The 18,201-nt window shown below is 33.9% G+C and overlaps 1 protein-coding gene, 1 long non-coding RNA gene and 3 other non-coding genes across 7 annotated transcripts; 3 read left to right on the top strand and 2 right to left on the bottom strand.

The window, feature by feature from the left end:
* The first annotated feature begins 2,882 nt into the window (after nucleotides 1-2,882).
* LOC118485322 lies at nucleotides 2,883-2,989 on the top strand. Its single transcript, XR_004875624.1, has one exon. It is a non-coding gene; the product is annotated as a small nucleolar RNA Z279/snoR105/snoR108 (small nucleolar RNA).
* Nucleotides 2,990-5,112: 2,123 nt separating this feature from the next.
* Nucleotides 5,113-5,221, top strand: LOC118485325. Its single transcript, XR_004875627.1, has one exon. It is a non-coding gene; the product is annotated as a small nucleolar RNA Z279/snoR105/snoR108 (small nucleolar RNA).
* Nucleotides 5,222-6,735: 1,514 nt separating this feature from the next.
* Nucleotides 6,736-6,842, top strand: LOC118485321. The gene has a single exon (XR_004875623.1). It is a non-coding gene; the product is annotated as a small nucleolar RNA Z279/snoR105/snoR108 (small nucleolar RNA).
* Nucleotides 6,843-6,966: 124 nt separating this feature from the next.
* LOC110894693 (sister chromatid cohesion protein DCC1) lies at nucleotides 6,967-8,383 on the bottom strand. The gene is made up of 4 exons (XM_022141919.2): nucleotides 8,286-8,383; nucleotides 8,072-8,127; nucleotides 7,303-7,973; nucleotides 6,967-7,203 (listed from the first exon to the last, which is right to left on the bottom strand). The coding sequence occupies exons 2-4, from the start codon at nucleotides 8,119-8,121 to the stop codon at nucleotides 7,184-7,186; spliced, it is 741 nt and encodes a 246-aa protein (XP_021997611.1). The 5' UTR covers nucleotides 8,122-8,127; nucleotides 8,286-8,383; the 3' UTR covers nucleotides 6,967-7,183.
* A 4,696-nt stretch (nucleotides 8,384-13,079) lies between these two features.
* LOC110894694 lies at nucleotides 13,080-18,046 on the bottom strand. Of its 3 annotated transcripts, XR_004874795.1 has the most exons (8): nucleotides 17,517-18,046; nucleotides 17,384-17,432; nucleotides 15,990-16,158; nucleotides 15,741-15,857; nucleotides 15,117-15,161; nucleotides 14,000-15,036; nucleotides 13,325-13,548; nucleotides 13,080-13,223 (listed from the first exon to the last, which is right to left on the bottom strand). It is a non-coding gene; the product is annotated as an uncharacterized LOC110894694 (long non-coding RNA). The 3 variants fall into 3 exon arrangements; XR_004874796.1 differs by lacking the exon at nucleotides 15,117-15,161; XR_002566615.2 differs by lacking the exons at nucleotides 14,000-15,036; nucleotides 15,117-15,161.
* Between the last annotated feature and the right edge of the window lie 155 nt (nucleotides 18,047-18,201).

Below are 18,201 nucleotides of genomic sequence, written 5' to 3'. Positions count from 1 at the left end.
GCGCCCGCCCACCCAGGATTATACCTGGGTCCGCCCCTGCTAACCGTCCACATAAACTGAGAAAGTCCAACATCATCACTACACTCATCTATTAAGGCATTCCCCACCATGTAATATTCTTGAGATAAATGGAACTTCGCGTGTTTGATTTGTGATATCTCGCAATGGTTGGCTTAACTAGGATCATAGTGGTCTTGTATACCGAGGGAACTTTATACGCCACATTAGTTAAATTGTAGAAAATCCACACCACTCTCAGCTTTTAACTTGTTTTTCTCTGGCACTCCCAAACTAACTGGACCATAACCCAATTACTTACTCAGTTGCCACATCATCAAATAAGTGCCACATCAGATACCATGTCATCAAAAAAAAGCCAGGTCATATGCCACGTCACTAAATAAGTGTCACATCAGCAAAATGGGCACGTCAGATGCCACATCACTAACTAATGTGCCACATCAGCAAAAAACTAACTGTGTTAGGGTTTAGTTAGTTTGGGAGTGTTAGAGGAAAATAAGTTGAAAGTTGGGAGTGGTGTGGTACAAATCGAAAGTTGGGAGTGTTATCGGCCAATTGGTGAAAGTTGGGCTTAGTTAAATCCAATATCCCTTGTTTTTAAAATATCTATTACTCAAAATATCTCGAGAATATGGATTCGGGTCAAAAAACTTCCCATTCATACCGACATGAAATGGCCCTGCAGGTTCTTCAACCATCCCAAAAGCAATTGCTGAACCTCCAGAATCAAGAATGCAGAAATTTATATTATGATTTGACTTATGAGAAAGTCAGCAGTATCAATGTCCACTTGGTGAACTTTATAGGCCTTTCTTAAGATACAATGATTCTTTAAGCAATTGATGTTTTCTATACACCACCACTAGTGTTGGAATCTCACTTTCATCCTTGTCAACATCTTCAATAGTTTTAGATTTATACTATTAGAGGACTCGGGGCGGTCCGTTATGGACTCCCGAGCACGCGTGATCACCTCCGAGCACACCGCCACCGCCCCCATGATAACGCGTGGAATTTTAAACGCGTTAATTGTATAACGCGTTGTTGTATATGTTGAATGCATAAAGCTGCCGCACACCATCTGCATGTTGCACACCATCTGCCGCACACGTGTAATATGGAAGAATATTGGGTGTTGTTGGGTACAACACGTGTCCTCTTATGGCAGAATTTTATAAAATAAAAATTAAAAAATTTGGGAGTATAGAATTCCATCACTAGTGATTCCACCCCTCCTACATTTCTATCACTAGTGATGGAAATTGGATTGATGACATGACATTACTTGATTGGATAGTGAGAGTGATGAAATTCCATCACTAGTGAACCACCCCTAGTCCCCTTAAAATTGTAACCATCAATAAGTACTTTATAGTTTTTCTCAACTAGTTTGTCCTCATGTTTCTGTGAGGAATTGTTGACTGTTTGAGCACAAGTTATGGGCTGGGACTAACTTTACATTGTAGGGATTTTAAGAAATGTGACGAATATGGCAACGACTTAAAACAGATTCTAAAATAGCTCCTTCTAGCTTTGCAAGACAACATGCATGATAAAGAGTTTTACGGTTAAACATTTTTAATTTTAATGTCTTCTTTCAGTTCTTTCATAAAACATTTCACTGCATAGTCGGTGGAAATTGTAGCTCGTCGATGAAATTGTTGGAAGAGTCATAGTACTATTTCATGGTACCAATATGTTCAGATGGACAAAATTAGTAAAAGTTGTAAACAAGAGACCAAATTCGTAATTTGACCCAAACCACATAGACTAAAATTCTAACTTACTCAAAAAAATAAAACATATGTATTTCAGGGTCAATGCAACTCAAATTGTTTTTCCACGAAGCGATTCAAGCCGTAAAATATATTGTGCTTCCTTTTTTTTTACATTTCTGAATATTGTTGGCGTGTGCGTCACATGATCACTTATAGAATTTATTCGGTCACAAAATAAGCATTGTAGGCATAATAGCATACAAAATGGGAGTTTGGGTATGTAAGTTACCCGAATCTATTCGAATGCAGTTTCTAGAGCTAAGTTTTTACTCCCTACTATTGATGACTCGAGTGAACCAAATCTATTGACATTATATTTCACATAACTCCCTCACTAATAGAGAAGGGCAGAAGTTGATTTTGGTTTTCAACTTCATTTTCAAGTAAAACACTTCCCAGAATCAATCATCTGGCTGAATCTTATATAAGTTTTATAGATGCAGTCTCCTCCATTCGGCTCGTTTGTTGCAAATGAACTTCTGCTGTTGTTTCATGTCGTATCTCCCTCTCACCGAACCGACGCTGATCAGCTGCAAATAAAAGTAAAACTTGCTTTCATAATTAAATTCAAAAGAAAGTCATGTTGTTTCCAGTTTTAAGAATGGAATATTGATTGAATCAGCTGTCTTAGCGGTTCATTGAACCAGCTGTCCTATCGGGTCTCTGGTTGAACTGATTGGATTGATCTATAGATTCATTGAACCAGCTGACCGGACCGAATGACCGATCTATAAAACCAGGACCAGATATCGAACCAGTCGTCCTATCGATTCACTGGTTCAACCGATCGGACCAATCGATGAAACCAAATACATCTTTGTAAACATGAAAGTTGCAGTTTTAGACAAATAACTAGGACGTGCGGTTTTAAAACAAGTGTGAACGACAACAACATAATCACCAAATGAAAGATCAAAGAGTAGATGGTGAATCTACAAATGTTGTGGTTGGTTTAATATTTGGGTTGTGGGCACCATGACTGGTCCCATATCGACGGTAGAAGAAAAATAATAGGTTGTGGGGTGATATAAAAAAAACTTAGGGGATGTTATTAAAGTCATGATCCTTCAGGCAAGTTTTGAAGGGAGATGAGGAGTGGTCAACGCTTGCATTTAAATATGCAAGATGGGGTGTCCACCTAAAGCCTGTTACGACAATTGGGCACCTCTATTTTTAAACCATCTGATCCCTATCTTATTTTTTTTTAACTTTTTGATTTCTAAATTCTAAATTCTTTTTATTATTGTTTTGAAAAAATCGTTTATTTAATCTTGTAGTGTTTTAATTTTTTTTTTATGAAAGTTTTTGTTTTATAAACACAAAAAAATAGATACTGTTTCTATCATCTTAAAAAACAAACCATTTGAAACGAAGTATGTTTTAATAGAAATTTATCGTTTTTTATTATTTCAACACTTCAAGCTTTTATTAAGGAATTGCATTTGTGAAGAATAGAAAAACCAAGAGCTACAATTGTCATTTGTTGTACTCGAATTAAAAGAAATACAGGACAAACTACAACTAGAAAATTTTATTATTTGGATGATCCAAGTGCACGGTGCCTTAATCTTAATGGGCCAAATTTTATTATTTGATTACCGATTGCATCCAACAAAGGTCCTGGAGTTTCCAAAATTTACATTACCACCTGAGCTTCAAGGGGTAGCGGGGGCTACCCCTATTAACAAGCTAGGCCTACCACTGATGGAGAGATAGGTTCATCATATTGCTATATCAATATTTTTATAGTGAAAAAGATTATAAACCTCATTGCACTTACAAGGACAAGCAGCATCAACACTTGTTTTATGCGAAAAAAAAAACCCAAGAGGTCGAGCAACACTATTATTCGAATTTGGTTCGTTGCATCATAAGCGGTAAGCATCATCACGTGTCTTATGCTCAATCATATTGGGCATCCCTCGCAAACACATTTCTTGCAAAAGTTGTTAAAAGACCGGATTTAACCAACAAGTCACATAATGCAGAATCATAGGTAACATCCTATTGGAGTCTGTATGACTGTTTCAAAATAAGTTGCAATAAAAAAAGAGAAACGCTAAAAAAATTTCATCATGATCCAAATGCATCAGATTAAGGAAGCTGAATTAAAAACCTACACAATGGGTTATGGGCATATTTTTGATTGTTGGGATTTTATGAAATGTGATTGATATGAAATTGTAGGAAGTCATAGTACTGTTTCATGGTACCAATATGTCTTGGCATATTTTTCTCACTCATGGAATCATCAGCTTTTGTGTCAATGTTTCTTCAAATACTGACCTAAACAGATTATTATTTTCCCTTTCTTTCATTACACTTCTAATCCTTTCACGCATTTCATCAAACATGTTGTGCTTTATTGAGTTATAAAAAAAAAATATAAAATCTCTCTGGATAATCGAAAACTGTTGTGCTTTATTGAGTTGTAAAAAAATATGAAATCTTTCTAAGATAACCGAAAACACTAGCGCTGTTAAACTAAGGGACCATCTTTGAAAGCAAACAAATGCTGAAATGGACTGTATCTGTAAAATTGTGACCCAAAGATCAAATTCATAATTTGACCCGATGCAACTCAAAACTTTTAAACCTATACTAAAAACTTACTCGTAATGACCTGTCATCCAATCAACTCAGCAGGGGCGGAACTAGTGTTATAAGAGGGGTAGCACGGGCTACGGCTCAATCCCATATTCGTAGTGTATTTTTTCAGTTTTATACAAAGGATACCCCTTAATGAATATCAAAGAACACATCATCACATCATGAACACAAAACGATTTAAGCCATAGGGTATAATGTGCATCTTTTTGTTCCCGTTTTTACTTTTCTAATTTTGTTGGCACACGCGTCACATCATCACTTATAAGATTTACCAGTCACAATAAAACTTTATGCGCATAACAGCATATAAAATGAGAGTTTAGGTTGGCAAGTTACCTGAATCTATTCGAATGCAAGTTCTAGAGGTAAGTTCCATATGCATCCACACGATATGGCTCGGTTCTTAAAAATGAACTTTTGCACGTTATTTCAAACCCAAAAGAAACATCAAGAATTTTGTCCACTGCTAGCATATCCGCAGGACCTCTTCGCACATGGTTGTACATTATGCGTGTCGTATCTCACTCTCACCGGGCAGAAGCTGCCCGTTGATTTGCAAGTTCTTTTATCACGTAAGTTCTGTTGGAATATTTGTACTATTGATCCCACATCGAAGTTAGAAGAAAAGGGATAAAGTGAGGGATGCTATAAAAAGGGACCATGAGTATAGTTTAGACTCATGATCCTTCAGGCAAGTTTTGAAGGGAGATGAGGAGTGGTCATTGCTTGCAATTAAATAAATATGCAAGAGGGGGTGTCTGCCTAAAGCCTGTTACGACAATTGGGCACCTCTAATTTTAAACCCGGATCCCTGTATTTTCGTAACTTTTATTTTTCAAATTTAAATAAATGTTTAAATAACTTTGCTTTTTTTTTTCTTTAATAAAAGTAAATTCTGTTTTTGTGTTTAAATTAAAAAAAAGGTTATGTTTGTTGGGGTACACAGGCTTCTGGTTAAACTACGATGGCCGATTGGTCAGGTTTTAATAACATTGTGTTGACCTAGTGAATTAACACCATGGTAACTTAACACTACACAGAAAAAAAAACATATAAATTGAATTGAAACATAGAAAACCTGAACAATAAATTCATATAGAAACATGTAGGAGCAAAATGTCATACATAGCTCTCACCGGAATGCAAAAAAAAGTATACTTCATTGTTTTCCTCAACTAGTTTATCCTCATGCTTCAAATGGACCACTTATCAACAAATGTGAGGAATTGTTGACTGTTTGAATAACAGGGCTAAGACTAACTTTAGATTGTTGGGATTTTAAGAAATGTGAAGACTATGGCAACGATCCTAAAACGGATTCTAAAATAGCTCCTTCTAACTCTGCAAGACAACATGCATGATAAAGAGTGTTATGCTTAAACATTTTTAATATTATTGTCTTCTTTCAGTTCTTTCATAAAACATTTCACTGCATAGTCGATGGAAATTGTAGCACGTCGATGAAATTGTTGACAGAGTCGTACGTACTATTTCATGGTACCAATATCTCTTGGCATACATTTCACACTCATGGAAGCATTAGCTTTTTGTGTTAATGTTTCTTCAAATTCTGACCTAAACAGATTACTACTTTCCATTTCTTTCATTTCACTTCTAATCTTTCGCTTTATTGAGTAATGTAAAATAAAAGATATTCGTAAGAACGGAAAACATTAGCGATGTTAATTTAAGGGACCGTCTTTGAAAAAAACAAATGCTCAGATGGACTATATCTGTAAAGTTGTGACCCAGAGACCAAATTCGTAATTTGACCCGATGCAACTCAAAACTTTTAAACCTATACTAAAAATTTACTCGTATCCAACCAACTCAGGATACATCCATAAAAATATTTATGTATCAAAGAACACATGATTCCATTTGAATCAAGGATTCTAAAAAAAACTCTAAATCAAGGACTACAAGCTTCAGATTGTATCGGAAGGAATTTTAATATCAAAGAACACATCATCACATCAAGAACACAAAACAATTTGGCTCGGTTCTTGAAAATGAACTTTTGCACGTTGTTTCAAAGCCGAAAGAAACTTCATGAGTTTTGTCCAATGATAGCATATCCGCAGGACCTCTTCGCAAATGGTTGTAAAGTATGCGTGTCGTATCTCACCCTCACCGGGCAGATCTAACCGAAGCTGATCAGCTGCCCGTTGATTAGCTATCACGTAAGTAGTGTTATGCACAAATGTTATTGTAGATTACTATTAATCCCACATCGAAGTTAGAAGAAAAGGTATAAAGTGAGGGATGCTATAAAAAGGGATTAGGAGTATGTATTGAAGTCATGATCCTTCAGGCAAGTTTTGAAGGGAGATGAGGAGTGGTCAATGCTTGCATTTAAATATGCAAGATGGGGTGTCCGCCCAAAGCCTGTTACGACAATTGGGCACCTCCATTTTTAAACCATCTGATCCCTATTTTAGTAACTTCTATTTTTCTCTTCTTTTTTTCAAATTTAAATGTTTTAAATGATTTTGTATTTTTTTTTTCGAAGTTGAAGTAAATCATGTTTTTGTATTTAAACAAGGGTATGACATCCTTCCGGTTTAAGGTTTCTCTGCTTGGATGCAATACTTCATATGTGATGAAACGAATGCACATCAAAGTGGCATAAATAACCAATGCAAAAACTTCATATGTGACGAAATAAATAGTAAACATCAAAGTTAGACAGGCAAGCAAGCATATATATACTCAACAACGAGAGAAACGAAAGTCAGAAAATCATCTTGCACAGCATCGGCAGTTAACTTGTTCTAGTGCATCTTGCGGAACACTGCAACAAACAAATACAAACACTAATTATTTATGGAAAGTAAATACTTTATGGATAAGTAGTAAAGCAAAAGCAACATAAATAATAATAATAATATACCTGATGTAAGAGTGTAAATCCTTCCAATCCCATTTGGCCCGTTCTTGAAATAGCCTGGAAAACGGTCTGATGGCAAATAAACCGAAGATTGTTCTACCAAAACTTCCCCTTGCAAAATATCCAAACTCAGAGGCAATTCTACAGGCATATGCCTTGCCCATTCCTCCATAAAAGCTCCGATTTTCATTTTTCCATTAGCTAATATCCGGCGTGCAACATGTAAACAAACCCGTGTCGTATCCATCTCCCATCCACCCCCATATGTTGTCCTACCGTACAGTTGGAAACAATGGTGGGCAACAACTTTAGAGAATCCCCAGTCCACTAGAGATTCAACAAGCTCAATTTTATCAAGTGAACTCAAAGTCCAGCCCTTGATTGTGGATATCCATATAATTGTGAGTAGCAATTGATTCATGTACATATCATCAACAAATCTCCAATACCCATTAATCTCTACGGCTGAAAGAACCCTAAGAGCGGACGCTAGTTCCTCGTCAGTAGCTCCCGGCACCTCGCGCTTTAGCTCATCCCATCGATACAAACCACAATCAGGCATCTCACCGGATGTGTAGGGGTTTTCTAGCAGAAGTTTTTTAAGTTTCTCTAATCTAACAAACTCCATGCTTCCAGGAGCCACCTTAATAACAGCAACCGCCGCCTCCTTTAGTCTGAATTGTTATTTAAGACATAAGTAACAAAATTGAAATAACAACTCTTATGCGAGTAATTAATTAATTAATGATAATAAAGAAAGAAAATTACCTACCTTTGGTTAGAGACATGCTTTTTAAATTCATCAAGCTCAATATTTCCCATCCCTGGCTTAAACAATCAGAAAACTAAATTATATGACAACCAACAACAACATCCAAACCCAGAAGAGAAAACAAGACATCGTAAGCAAGCAAGCAAATCAAACCGACTATCTCATTGTTTCAAGTTACAAAATCTAAACGTCGCTGTGATTCGACAGTTGTTACCTGGCGCAGAAGCAAGCAGATGTGTCCAACAACAGGTTTGGGGACAGAAATAGCCAATCTAGAAGCAGAGGTGGTATTCGATTTAGGGTTCTCTGTGTTTGTTTAAATAGCCGATTGATTGGGATTATTTATGACGGTTAAATAAATAAATAAATACTATAAATTAGAAAATATATTATACTCTAACACCACCGTGGGACGTGATTTTTGAAAAATTTTGTTGCTGGCGTTTTATTTAAAACGCTCAAATTGCTTTGTATATATTTTGACCCACCAATCACATCCATTTGATTTTTTTTTTGCACTAAAAATAATATGGACGTTATTGGAATAATGCCCCACTACGCCACTTTTACTATAATGCCCAACGCTGACTAGGATGCCATGTTTTTTTTGCGTTAAAAATAATATGGACGTTATTGGAATAATGCTCCACTACGCCACTTTTGCTATAATGCCCAACGCTGACTAGGATGTCATGTGTCGGATAATGCCCCATACTGGGGGCATTATTTTTGTTCACCACTACGGGTGGTCTAATAACCATACCTATTCTCATATAATTTAAATCTTTTAAATTTAAATATATGGTTAGGGATGCATCTATCTATACTATATAATAAAAGAAACCTATTTTGGGACACTTGTCATTCTCTCATTTAATTGATTAAAATTATTAATAATACTAATAATAATAATATTTAATCTAATCTAATACAAATAATAATAATATTTAATCTAATCTAATCAAATACAAATTTTTTATTATTAATTCAATAACCTATTAACGACCAAAATGGGAAAAATAGTCACACACTTCACGTTCAAAATTTGCCTTTTCAGCATATGAGTGATAAATACTTCTTATATTTTTAAGATAACTATTTTTGATTTCAAAGTATATAAAATTTTAAAATACAAATTTTAAACATCAATATCTATATCTATCTATACTATATAATAAAAGAAACCTGTTTTGGGACACTTATCATTCTCTCATTTAATTGATTAAAATTATTAATAATACTAATAATAATAATATTTAATCTAATCTAATACAACTAATAATAATATTTAATCTAATCTAATACAAATTCTTATTGTTAATTCAATAACCTATTGTTAAACTAAAACTTCAATAGAATCTTAAATCCTACCTAAACAAGTTTCGAAATTCATAATAATATTAATATGTTAGACTAAATATATTATTGATATATATATATATAAAATATATTATTGATATATATAACTAAAATTATTATCAATAATATTAATAATAGGTTTAGAATCAAATAAAAAGATTCAAAAAATAAGAAGTCGTAGAAATGGTATCAAATAGACTCTGATTGACCTCATTCAACCGACATTAGAGTCGTCTTATCAAACTCTACGACATTAATTATTATGTACGAGTTGATGGGTTACATTTATATTAACTCATTTATGTCAATATGGTATGTAAATGTCTCTGTCTTGTTTTGTATTTACAGGAAATATCTATACTATATAGTTTAAATTGTTCAACCCGTGTAACACACGGGGAACTAACCTAGTTTATTTATAATTTAATCTTTTAAATTATTTTGTTGGAGAACTTTGGTAACAAGATCTCCGTTTAATTTAATCTGATCCGTATATTTAAAATGATATAACCTAACTTTTAAATACGCAATCAAAAAACCATTTTTTGTTATAAATATACTAGGTTATAACCCCGTGTATTACAAGGGTTGAGTAAATAAATTTATATACTAAATAATAAAATATTATATCTTTAAAAACTTTCTTTATTGCACGGGTTGAATAATTTTAATTTTATATATTAAATAATAAAAAGTTACATATATAAGGACCATATTGTACGGGTTGATTTAATGTAATTTTATATACCGAATAAAAAAAATTATATCTTTAAAACCACATGTATTACACGGGTTGAATAAATGTAATATTGTTTACCAAATAATAAAATAATACATTAAAAAACCTCATTTATTACACGAGTTAAATAAATGTAATTTTGTATAGTGAAAATAAAAATATTTAATGTACTAATACAAAGTTTGGTTTTCATGATAAATAATTTTTTTTATTTAAATTGTTTTAAATTAACAATTTACAATTTCGGTTATTAGAAAAATAGAATAATGGTATTCAAAATTTAAAGTAGGATAAAATATATTAGCTCATCATTCATTTATTTATTTAATTAATATAAGATAAGTTTGGAAGTGAGGCGAGAAAATCATAAAATAATAACTACAATAAACGACATATGTCACACATTAATGTTTTATTATATAGTATAGTATAGATAAAAATTTAGATCGATATAAATAGATTATTTTGTTGTAGCAAAATTTGTTAACGAAGTCTCAATAAATTTAACATATTATTTAAAACTCCATAAATGTATAAATGATAAATAATATTAGTTAGAATAAATTACGATTTTGGCCCCTGTGGTTATATCACTTTTACCATTTTAGCCAAAAAAAGAATTTTTTAACATCTGAGCCTCCAACGTCTTTTTTTCTAACCCTTTTGGCCCCTAACACTAACCCATCCATTAAATGTTAGGGACCAAAAGGGTTAGAAAAAGACGTTAGGGGCCAAAAAGATTAGAAAAAAAACGTTGGGGGTTTCAGATGTTAAAAATTCTTTTTGGGCTAAAAGAGTAAAAGTGATATAACCACATGGGTCAAAATCGTAATTTACTCTATTAGTTAAATAAATAATATTATAAATGAGAATGAGATTAACCTTAATAATAATTATCCATAAGAAATTAAACTAAGTAATATTTAGTAGGAGGATTATATATAATTAATTAGAAAAGATTAAACTACAATAATACTTATCTATAAAACATGGCCTAATATGATGACAAGTGTCCCAAAAATGGTTTCTTTTATTATATAGTATAGATTAGATTAGAAACAACGAGAATACTCCATTTTTTTGGGTAAAGGGTTTACCCCGGTGATTTTATATCAAAACAAACAAAACAAGTAGAAGGCTCAAATACCTCCTAGTTCTCTTAGTGACATACCCCTAAAGAGTAACAACAAGAACTCAACCAACATACAACCAAACTAGAACACAAAAGTAACTAGCATCTATGGACTTCTAATCTTCATCAAAAAGATCTTTGCCATCCAGCTGCCACTCCTTCAGAAACCGCTTCACATCTGATGTGTGTTTATATTGAAGGAGATTAGTTTTGTTCGAACTGTGCTAAGAATGATATCTGCAATCTGCTCAGGAGGTCTCAAACGGTTACTAAAGAAGCGCGCATTCCTTTCACACCAGATTGCATACGTCGCCGCCGCCACTACTAATTTACCAGCAACCGAATATATGGCCTTTGAATTTGCTCTCGGGACCAGCCAACTTGAGATTTCCTCCCATGTCTCTTGAACCGAATCCATACCCACTTTAAGCCGGACGCTCCCCCACACGGATCTAGAGTACGAACACTGAAAAAACAGATGGTCATGCGTCTCCAACCCAGCATAATAGAATACTCCATTTTAAGGCCTGTAAACTAATTCTAACCAGATTACTCTCATCACTCACTGGGCTATCAACCAAAATGGCTAGATTAATGTATATATAAGTTAACTAAGTTATTTTTATTAGTTTCATGATGTCACTTAATCCAACTATTCCAAAATAAAATCTAAAATATTACACATTAACCATCTTAAATTCTTATTATTGTTGTGTAGATACTCTCTTCTTGGTACCATATTTATTCATATTAATTCATCATGTATGTTTCGATCATGACATTGATATCATTCAATGTACAATTGTCAAAATCAACTACCTATATTAGCTAGAGAAGCTGTATATTAGTTGTTTTTTTATTTTACTCAACATGTGTTGTACATGAAAAAAAAAATCTTAAAACTAATACTCGCTTTTTATATAATAAAAACCGAGATTATTATGTCGATCTTTGAGAGATATGGCCGTTTAAATTATGACATTACTAGCCTAAGATCCCGCGACTTTCGCGGGTGGCTTAACACAAACATATAATATCTACCGGCATTGAAGCCCATGTAGATCATCATTTTTTTTTCTAGGCCTTTCCAAACTTAGGCTTCACGTCTGAGGGTTAAAACAGGTCTCAAACAGACAATATACGACCCTAACCGGTACAAACCCAAAACCCAACAGAGTGATCACTTCCCTCACCAAAAACCTGTTACATACCAGCGAACCTTTAATAGATCAACGAAAGGTCACTGTTTTCATCTTTTGATTGACATCAAGTTTATATAAACTTCAATATCTAAATTCTTATTTAAATTCATATAGTCTAAGATCCCGCGAGTTTCACGGGTGGCTTAAAACAAACATATAATATCTACTAACATTAAGATGAACTTTGTAATGATATAAAGCTATTGATTTAATTTCTTCTCCATTCTCATTCAGCTCCTCATTTTCCGTTCAGAGTCTTCCAACTCAAAATATAGTGGCATTGACGTAGTACCTGTAGCATGTAGATGTAGATGGCATAATAACTGTATAAAAAATTGATACCTATGAGTAAACAGTAAAATAATTTATACTTAAATTTGATAGCTTGTTAATATTTATAAGAATAAGGGGATAGATATTAGAATAGATTCTAAACTTCAAGTTAGCTGTTGTTTTCAATTTGAGAATTATGAAGAATGAGCTTTATAGTGTCCTGTAGAAGCCAATGATACTTATATTTTATCTTATCAATATATAAGCCAGTTAGTTTAGTTGTAAAATCGAATAGCCACTATGTGAGAAAGAAAGAAAGTATAATAGTTTTATTATGGTACTCCATGTAAGAAACAAAGTGCATCATATAAGGATAAAAGACAAATATATTATCTTGTTAGCACACAATCCCCGCACCAGCTAGCATGGAAATACTCCATCCTGACCCTAGACAAAAAGAAGTCAAGTATATGAAGAGAGTTACATACATTGGTAGCTCAACAATAAGTTTTGTAGAGATTATGGTAACTAAAAAAAGAAAAGAACACCTCAGGAGCCGAATTAGTTGACTTTGGGGTAGCCATCTTGTTCCAGCAGTACTTGAGAATGAACGGGTTGAGCTGGCGAAGCAGGAGAATCCTCCCCAGCCGCAGCCTCCTTTAGACTCTCCTGCGATGCAGGCATTACTATCAATATCATCATTCCTACCGTGATCAACCTCCAACGATGAACCATCCATATCCGTTATTCACCGATTCTAAACCGCTATTCCCTAAATTAGTAAAATAAAGCAAAGTAATTGTATCATGAACACACCTTTGAAAGAGGAATTGAAAACCCTAAGATTAAACAAAGAATCGACTCGGAGTTCTCAATGAGTATGTGCGACGTCCCTCTTTAGGGCTTCCAAGATGGATGAGGGAATGAGCGGGAAAACCCGATGACCTTATCATTTATACACTTCCAAAGTTTTATAATTAACCAAACACTTATAAAACCAAGCTTTTATATAATTCTCCAACTTTTATTTACTTGCAAATCTCATAACAGTTTCAAGAGCTTAAATATTTACTTGGAAATCTCATAACATTTTCAAGGGCTTAAGGAGGGGTTTTTTTTTAATCCAAGTATAGATTAAATTTACCTTATTCAATCCCAGGCTTTTACAAAATGCACCACTAATTCCAGAGATTTTGAAAATAAGAACTACCAAATATATTTACCTGAACCCGCCCTTCGGTACTCTCGTCAATGCCATCCCATGTATGCATGTTTATCAAAATAGAAAGAAACAAAGTAATAATCAGTCATAAAAATTACATTTATAAAGATGAGCTCAACCTTCTTAGAGTCTAAATATATCGTAGTCAAGCCTTACAAACTTAGAAGCGCTAATAATTTTCTGGGACACTAAATTTGCATAAGTTTTAAATTTGGAAAGCAAAACTTTGACCCGTCTTTTTTATCCAACAATACTTTATAATAGAAAAACAACGCGTTCATTATGATAACACACACAATGCCAGCCCTTATAGCAGCTCTTTGACCCGTCTTTTTTATCCACTAAATTTGTATTAAGGACAGCTTGAACCACCCGACACAATCAATGAACTTGCTACGTAGCAGAGGTTGATGTTTTGAATGATACTCTAGGCTGATTGTCACACTCATGTTCAAGTTTTTTGATCGTTCACATCCCACCCTCTATACATAATTACATATTTTATCTCAAAATTTTAGAGAATAATATAAAGAAACGATATAGCATTTCCGATGCCAGCCACCACAGTCATTGACGACCACAAACCTTTGTTAACCACCTTCTTCAACAATAACCACCATCACACTTCATTGCCACCTACCACAACCCCTCCGCACATCCATCTTTCATCACATCATAGTATCATACCAATCCATGAGCCCCCACCTCCACTCATTATCACCCTTCAAAGATTGAAGCAGAAACCAAAATTTGATTCAAAGTTTGAAAAAGGAAGTCAAAGCTAATAGATTAGGTTTGTTTTCTAACTTGTTCATATCGTACTCAAGAAGACAAATGGTAAGAGGAATCAATGTGATAATTGAAAAAAAGGCTACTACCATGGAAAACCAATGCTAACTAAGTTGTATCTGAACTTATTAACACTTAAGAAGAAATACACAAAGTAAGATAAAAGAATCAACAAAATTCAAATGAAACTTTACCTTTCTTTTAATGGAAACATACTTGCTAAGAACAGGTTTGAAAAATGATTCTAATCTGTCAGAGAGAGTGACACATCAAAATTTAGAAATTCAGAGAAAAAATTAATTGAATAAATGATTTAGTTGCTTTCTTACCAGTTCTGTGCAAACTTGTTATTGGAAGCTTTTATTCTCTACTACCTAAATTTAGAATCCATAACCAGTTTATATACATAAACTACTTTTATCAGCTTTTTCCATCCAAGAAAATAAAACAAATCCTCCATTCGGAGAATGGAACCGTATAGCATATTAATATGTTATATAATTTTTATAAAATATGATTTAGATGAATTTAAAATACACATTCGATGACTTTCATCCAGATCGACTCGTTTACATTTTAGGCTATTTTAGTTTATTTTACCAGCTTGACCCGCTAGAAGTGCTAGAAGTATAACATAACAACACATTCATAAGTGAGTGGGTCAACATAGCTACCTATAAAGATAACTTATAAGTTAAATGTATTAACAACTTTAGCTGTAAAAGGTAACATCTACTCAAGGTTTTTTTCATCATGCATCTACATAGATTGATGATAGCTTACTCTTTTTTATTCCAGCTTAAAACTAAGTACGAAATATCAATCATTCGACTACTTTACGTTTTTTGTGAAGTTAGTGAAAGGTCAAATTCCAATCTCTACCCCTAATAAAAATTAATCAAAAGGTAATAAAATACGTAAACTTAGTAGGTTACAAACTAAGAATAACATACCAGTGGCCTGTGAAATTTTTTGTTAGTTGTTTTTGCAAATGGCGTGGATTGAGGTTCTGTGGGTGAGATTGTAGCAGTAGGAGCTAGCACAGCAGTGTTGAGTATAATAAATGTACCCTAGCAAGAAGGAAGAACATTTTGAGTTTTCCTCGTGCAGACCGTAACGATGTTGGTAATACGACTGGGTAAGTGAAATCTAACTGTAGTATTTCAATTAGATGAAATTAAAAGGAAACAAAAGACACTTACCAGAATTAAGTAAAAAAGAGTCGTTCGATCCATGCTCCACTTCCACAAACTCTGAATCAGAAGCTTTTAGATCCTCACCAGTTACCTTCCTTCGTTTTCGTCGATTCCACGTGCTTTTTACAGTACTCAATAACCTTCGACAGGATCTTGCTAGTGACATGTTGACTCCCTATAGTTGACATCATTTTGAATACATTAGTCGAACAAAATTTGTAAATTCATATCATGGCTATTTAGACATGTTTACTTATAAACGGGCCGGTTCATGTTATGTTTTCTCTCTCGAACGGATCAAAGTTGTGTTGTGTCAATATTTTATGCAAAAAATTTCTTAAACCATTTTATATAAACAATTTATATGATTTTATTCTTGTAATCATATTTGGCACACAAATATTTATTAAACATTGGACAAAACTTTGAGAGTTTCCATGTTACCCAGCCTATTTTTCTCATCACTAAGTTTTTGTTCCACTTGCTTTTAAGTCTATCACACTGGAAACAACGGATAGTCAGGGGCAAACCACACAGGACTCTCATCTCTTTGTTTTCAGGTCCATACTGGCGGTTCTTGGAATACTACAGGACTCTAAACTGATAGTCAGGGGCAAACCACACAGTCTCAAGCCCAATCACACACAGTGTCTCATGCCCAGTCTCAGTCACACACACAGTCTCACGCCCAGTCTCAAACAGAGTTTCCGACCCAGTCACATACATTGTCTCAGGCCCATCCACAAACACAGGCGCAGGCTCAACCACTGTGCTACAGTTTATTTATGAATGTTGTGTAGTGTTTTGAGATTAAAAAAAATCTGAAAAAGTACTTAAACAAATACAAATGTCTAAAATCAACTTTGGAAGCAAATATGGTAATCGAAGCTTCTCTAGCAGCCATAGTCATGGATCCATCTAGCTGAACACATTTCACACCAATTAGCCAATATCACAAAGTTACACATTTCTCTTAATGCTATCCTCATCCTTAACTATAGTTGTTTCTCCTCTTAACGTAACAAAATCATCAAAAAAAATTAAAAATTCTAAAAAATAATTCAGCACATAGAACTATTAAAATTCAAGATTATGACATAAGTTATGAATTTAATGTTTAAGACCATCAGAAACTAACTGTTGGATACGATTGGAAAATAGAGCAAATAGTTACGAACCTCTTTAACCACTTTGAAATAAAGTTCAGAAAAACAAACTCAGTTGTGATAATTTGTAGTACTGAACAACTAAACATCCACTTATATTGTAAAAAAAAAAAAAACACATGGGTAATAAAAGTCAAGTTTATTGAAGCATTTCATCAAACACTTGGCATGCGTCTTCAAACCATTCAATTTTAAACAAAGTAAAGAATATGAAACCCAATAAATGTAACATACCTTACAAATGAACATTCAACATCAAATCAATTGGAGGATTCTAAAAACCCTAACCAAAAAACAAATGCATATTTAACATTAAATTGATGAAAGAAAGTTAAAACGAAGCAGGATAATTATACGAAAAACAAACCTTCGAGATGAAGAAATCGACACATGTTGGGTAAAAACGAAGCGGGAGCCAATCGACTATGTAACGCTTGCCGGAGGCCACTGTGGTCATAAGCGAGACCGCTATTCTAAACCCTTGACCACTGATGGTCATCCTCGTCGCCGGTGGCGAGTGGTGTCGCAACAACAGCCACCACCGTCTCTATCTCTAACACTCACTCCCTCTCTCTTATTGCCATATATCGACCATTTCCCTCTCTCCAAATGCCTGAATAAAGATCCATCATTCCATCAGACTGAATCAGTAACCTCGAAGAACTGGTGCAGACTCCTCTAGGGTTTACAGAGGATTATGAAAGGGGAAGACAAAAGAAAATCGATGATAATGAAAAGGGATGAACGAAGGAAAAGGAGTATTGGATGGATCTTCAAGATCTGAAAGCATGTTGAAGATGATAAAGATACCTAGATGAGAGTTTTTGTGTTTGATAGAATTAGGGTTTTTGAATGACACGGATGAGAAGCCGTGTTTGAGAAGCCGCTTATTGAGAAAATAAAATGCCACTCAAAATCAATAGAGGAGGAATATCACATTGCCACGTGGCAGAGATTGGCTTAAGTTACTGCCATGTGGCACCAAAATGTATTGTTTTAATATAGATAATAGATTCATTTACCAAATCTCCAACTAATACATACTTGAGATC

This window comes from Helianthus annuus, chromosome 12, assembly GCF_002127325.2.
Source record: "Helianthus annuus cultivar XRQ/B chromosome 12, HanXRQr2.0-SUNRISE, whole genome shotgun sequence".
Taxonomy (NCBI): Eukaryota; Viridiplantae; Streptophyta; class Magnoliopsida; order Asterales; family Asteraceae; genus Helianthus; species Helianthus annuus.
Note: the sequence above shows the minus strand (reverse complement) of the source record. Positions and strands in the feature narration are given on the sequence as shown.

Coding starts and splice junctions, on each gene's coding strand:
- LOC110894693 (XM_022141919.2), bottom strand. CDS start 8,121: ATGGGAAATATTGAGCTTGATGAATTTAAAAAGCATGTCTCTAACCAA. Junction 7,974..8,071: donor AAGCATGTCTCTAACCAAAG/GTAGGTAATTTT, acceptor ATAACAATTCAG/ACTAAAGGAGGCGGCGGTTG. Junction 7,204..7,302: donor GATTTACACTCTTACATCAG/GTATATTATTAT, acceptor TGTTTGTTGCAG/TGTTCCGCAAGATGCACTAG.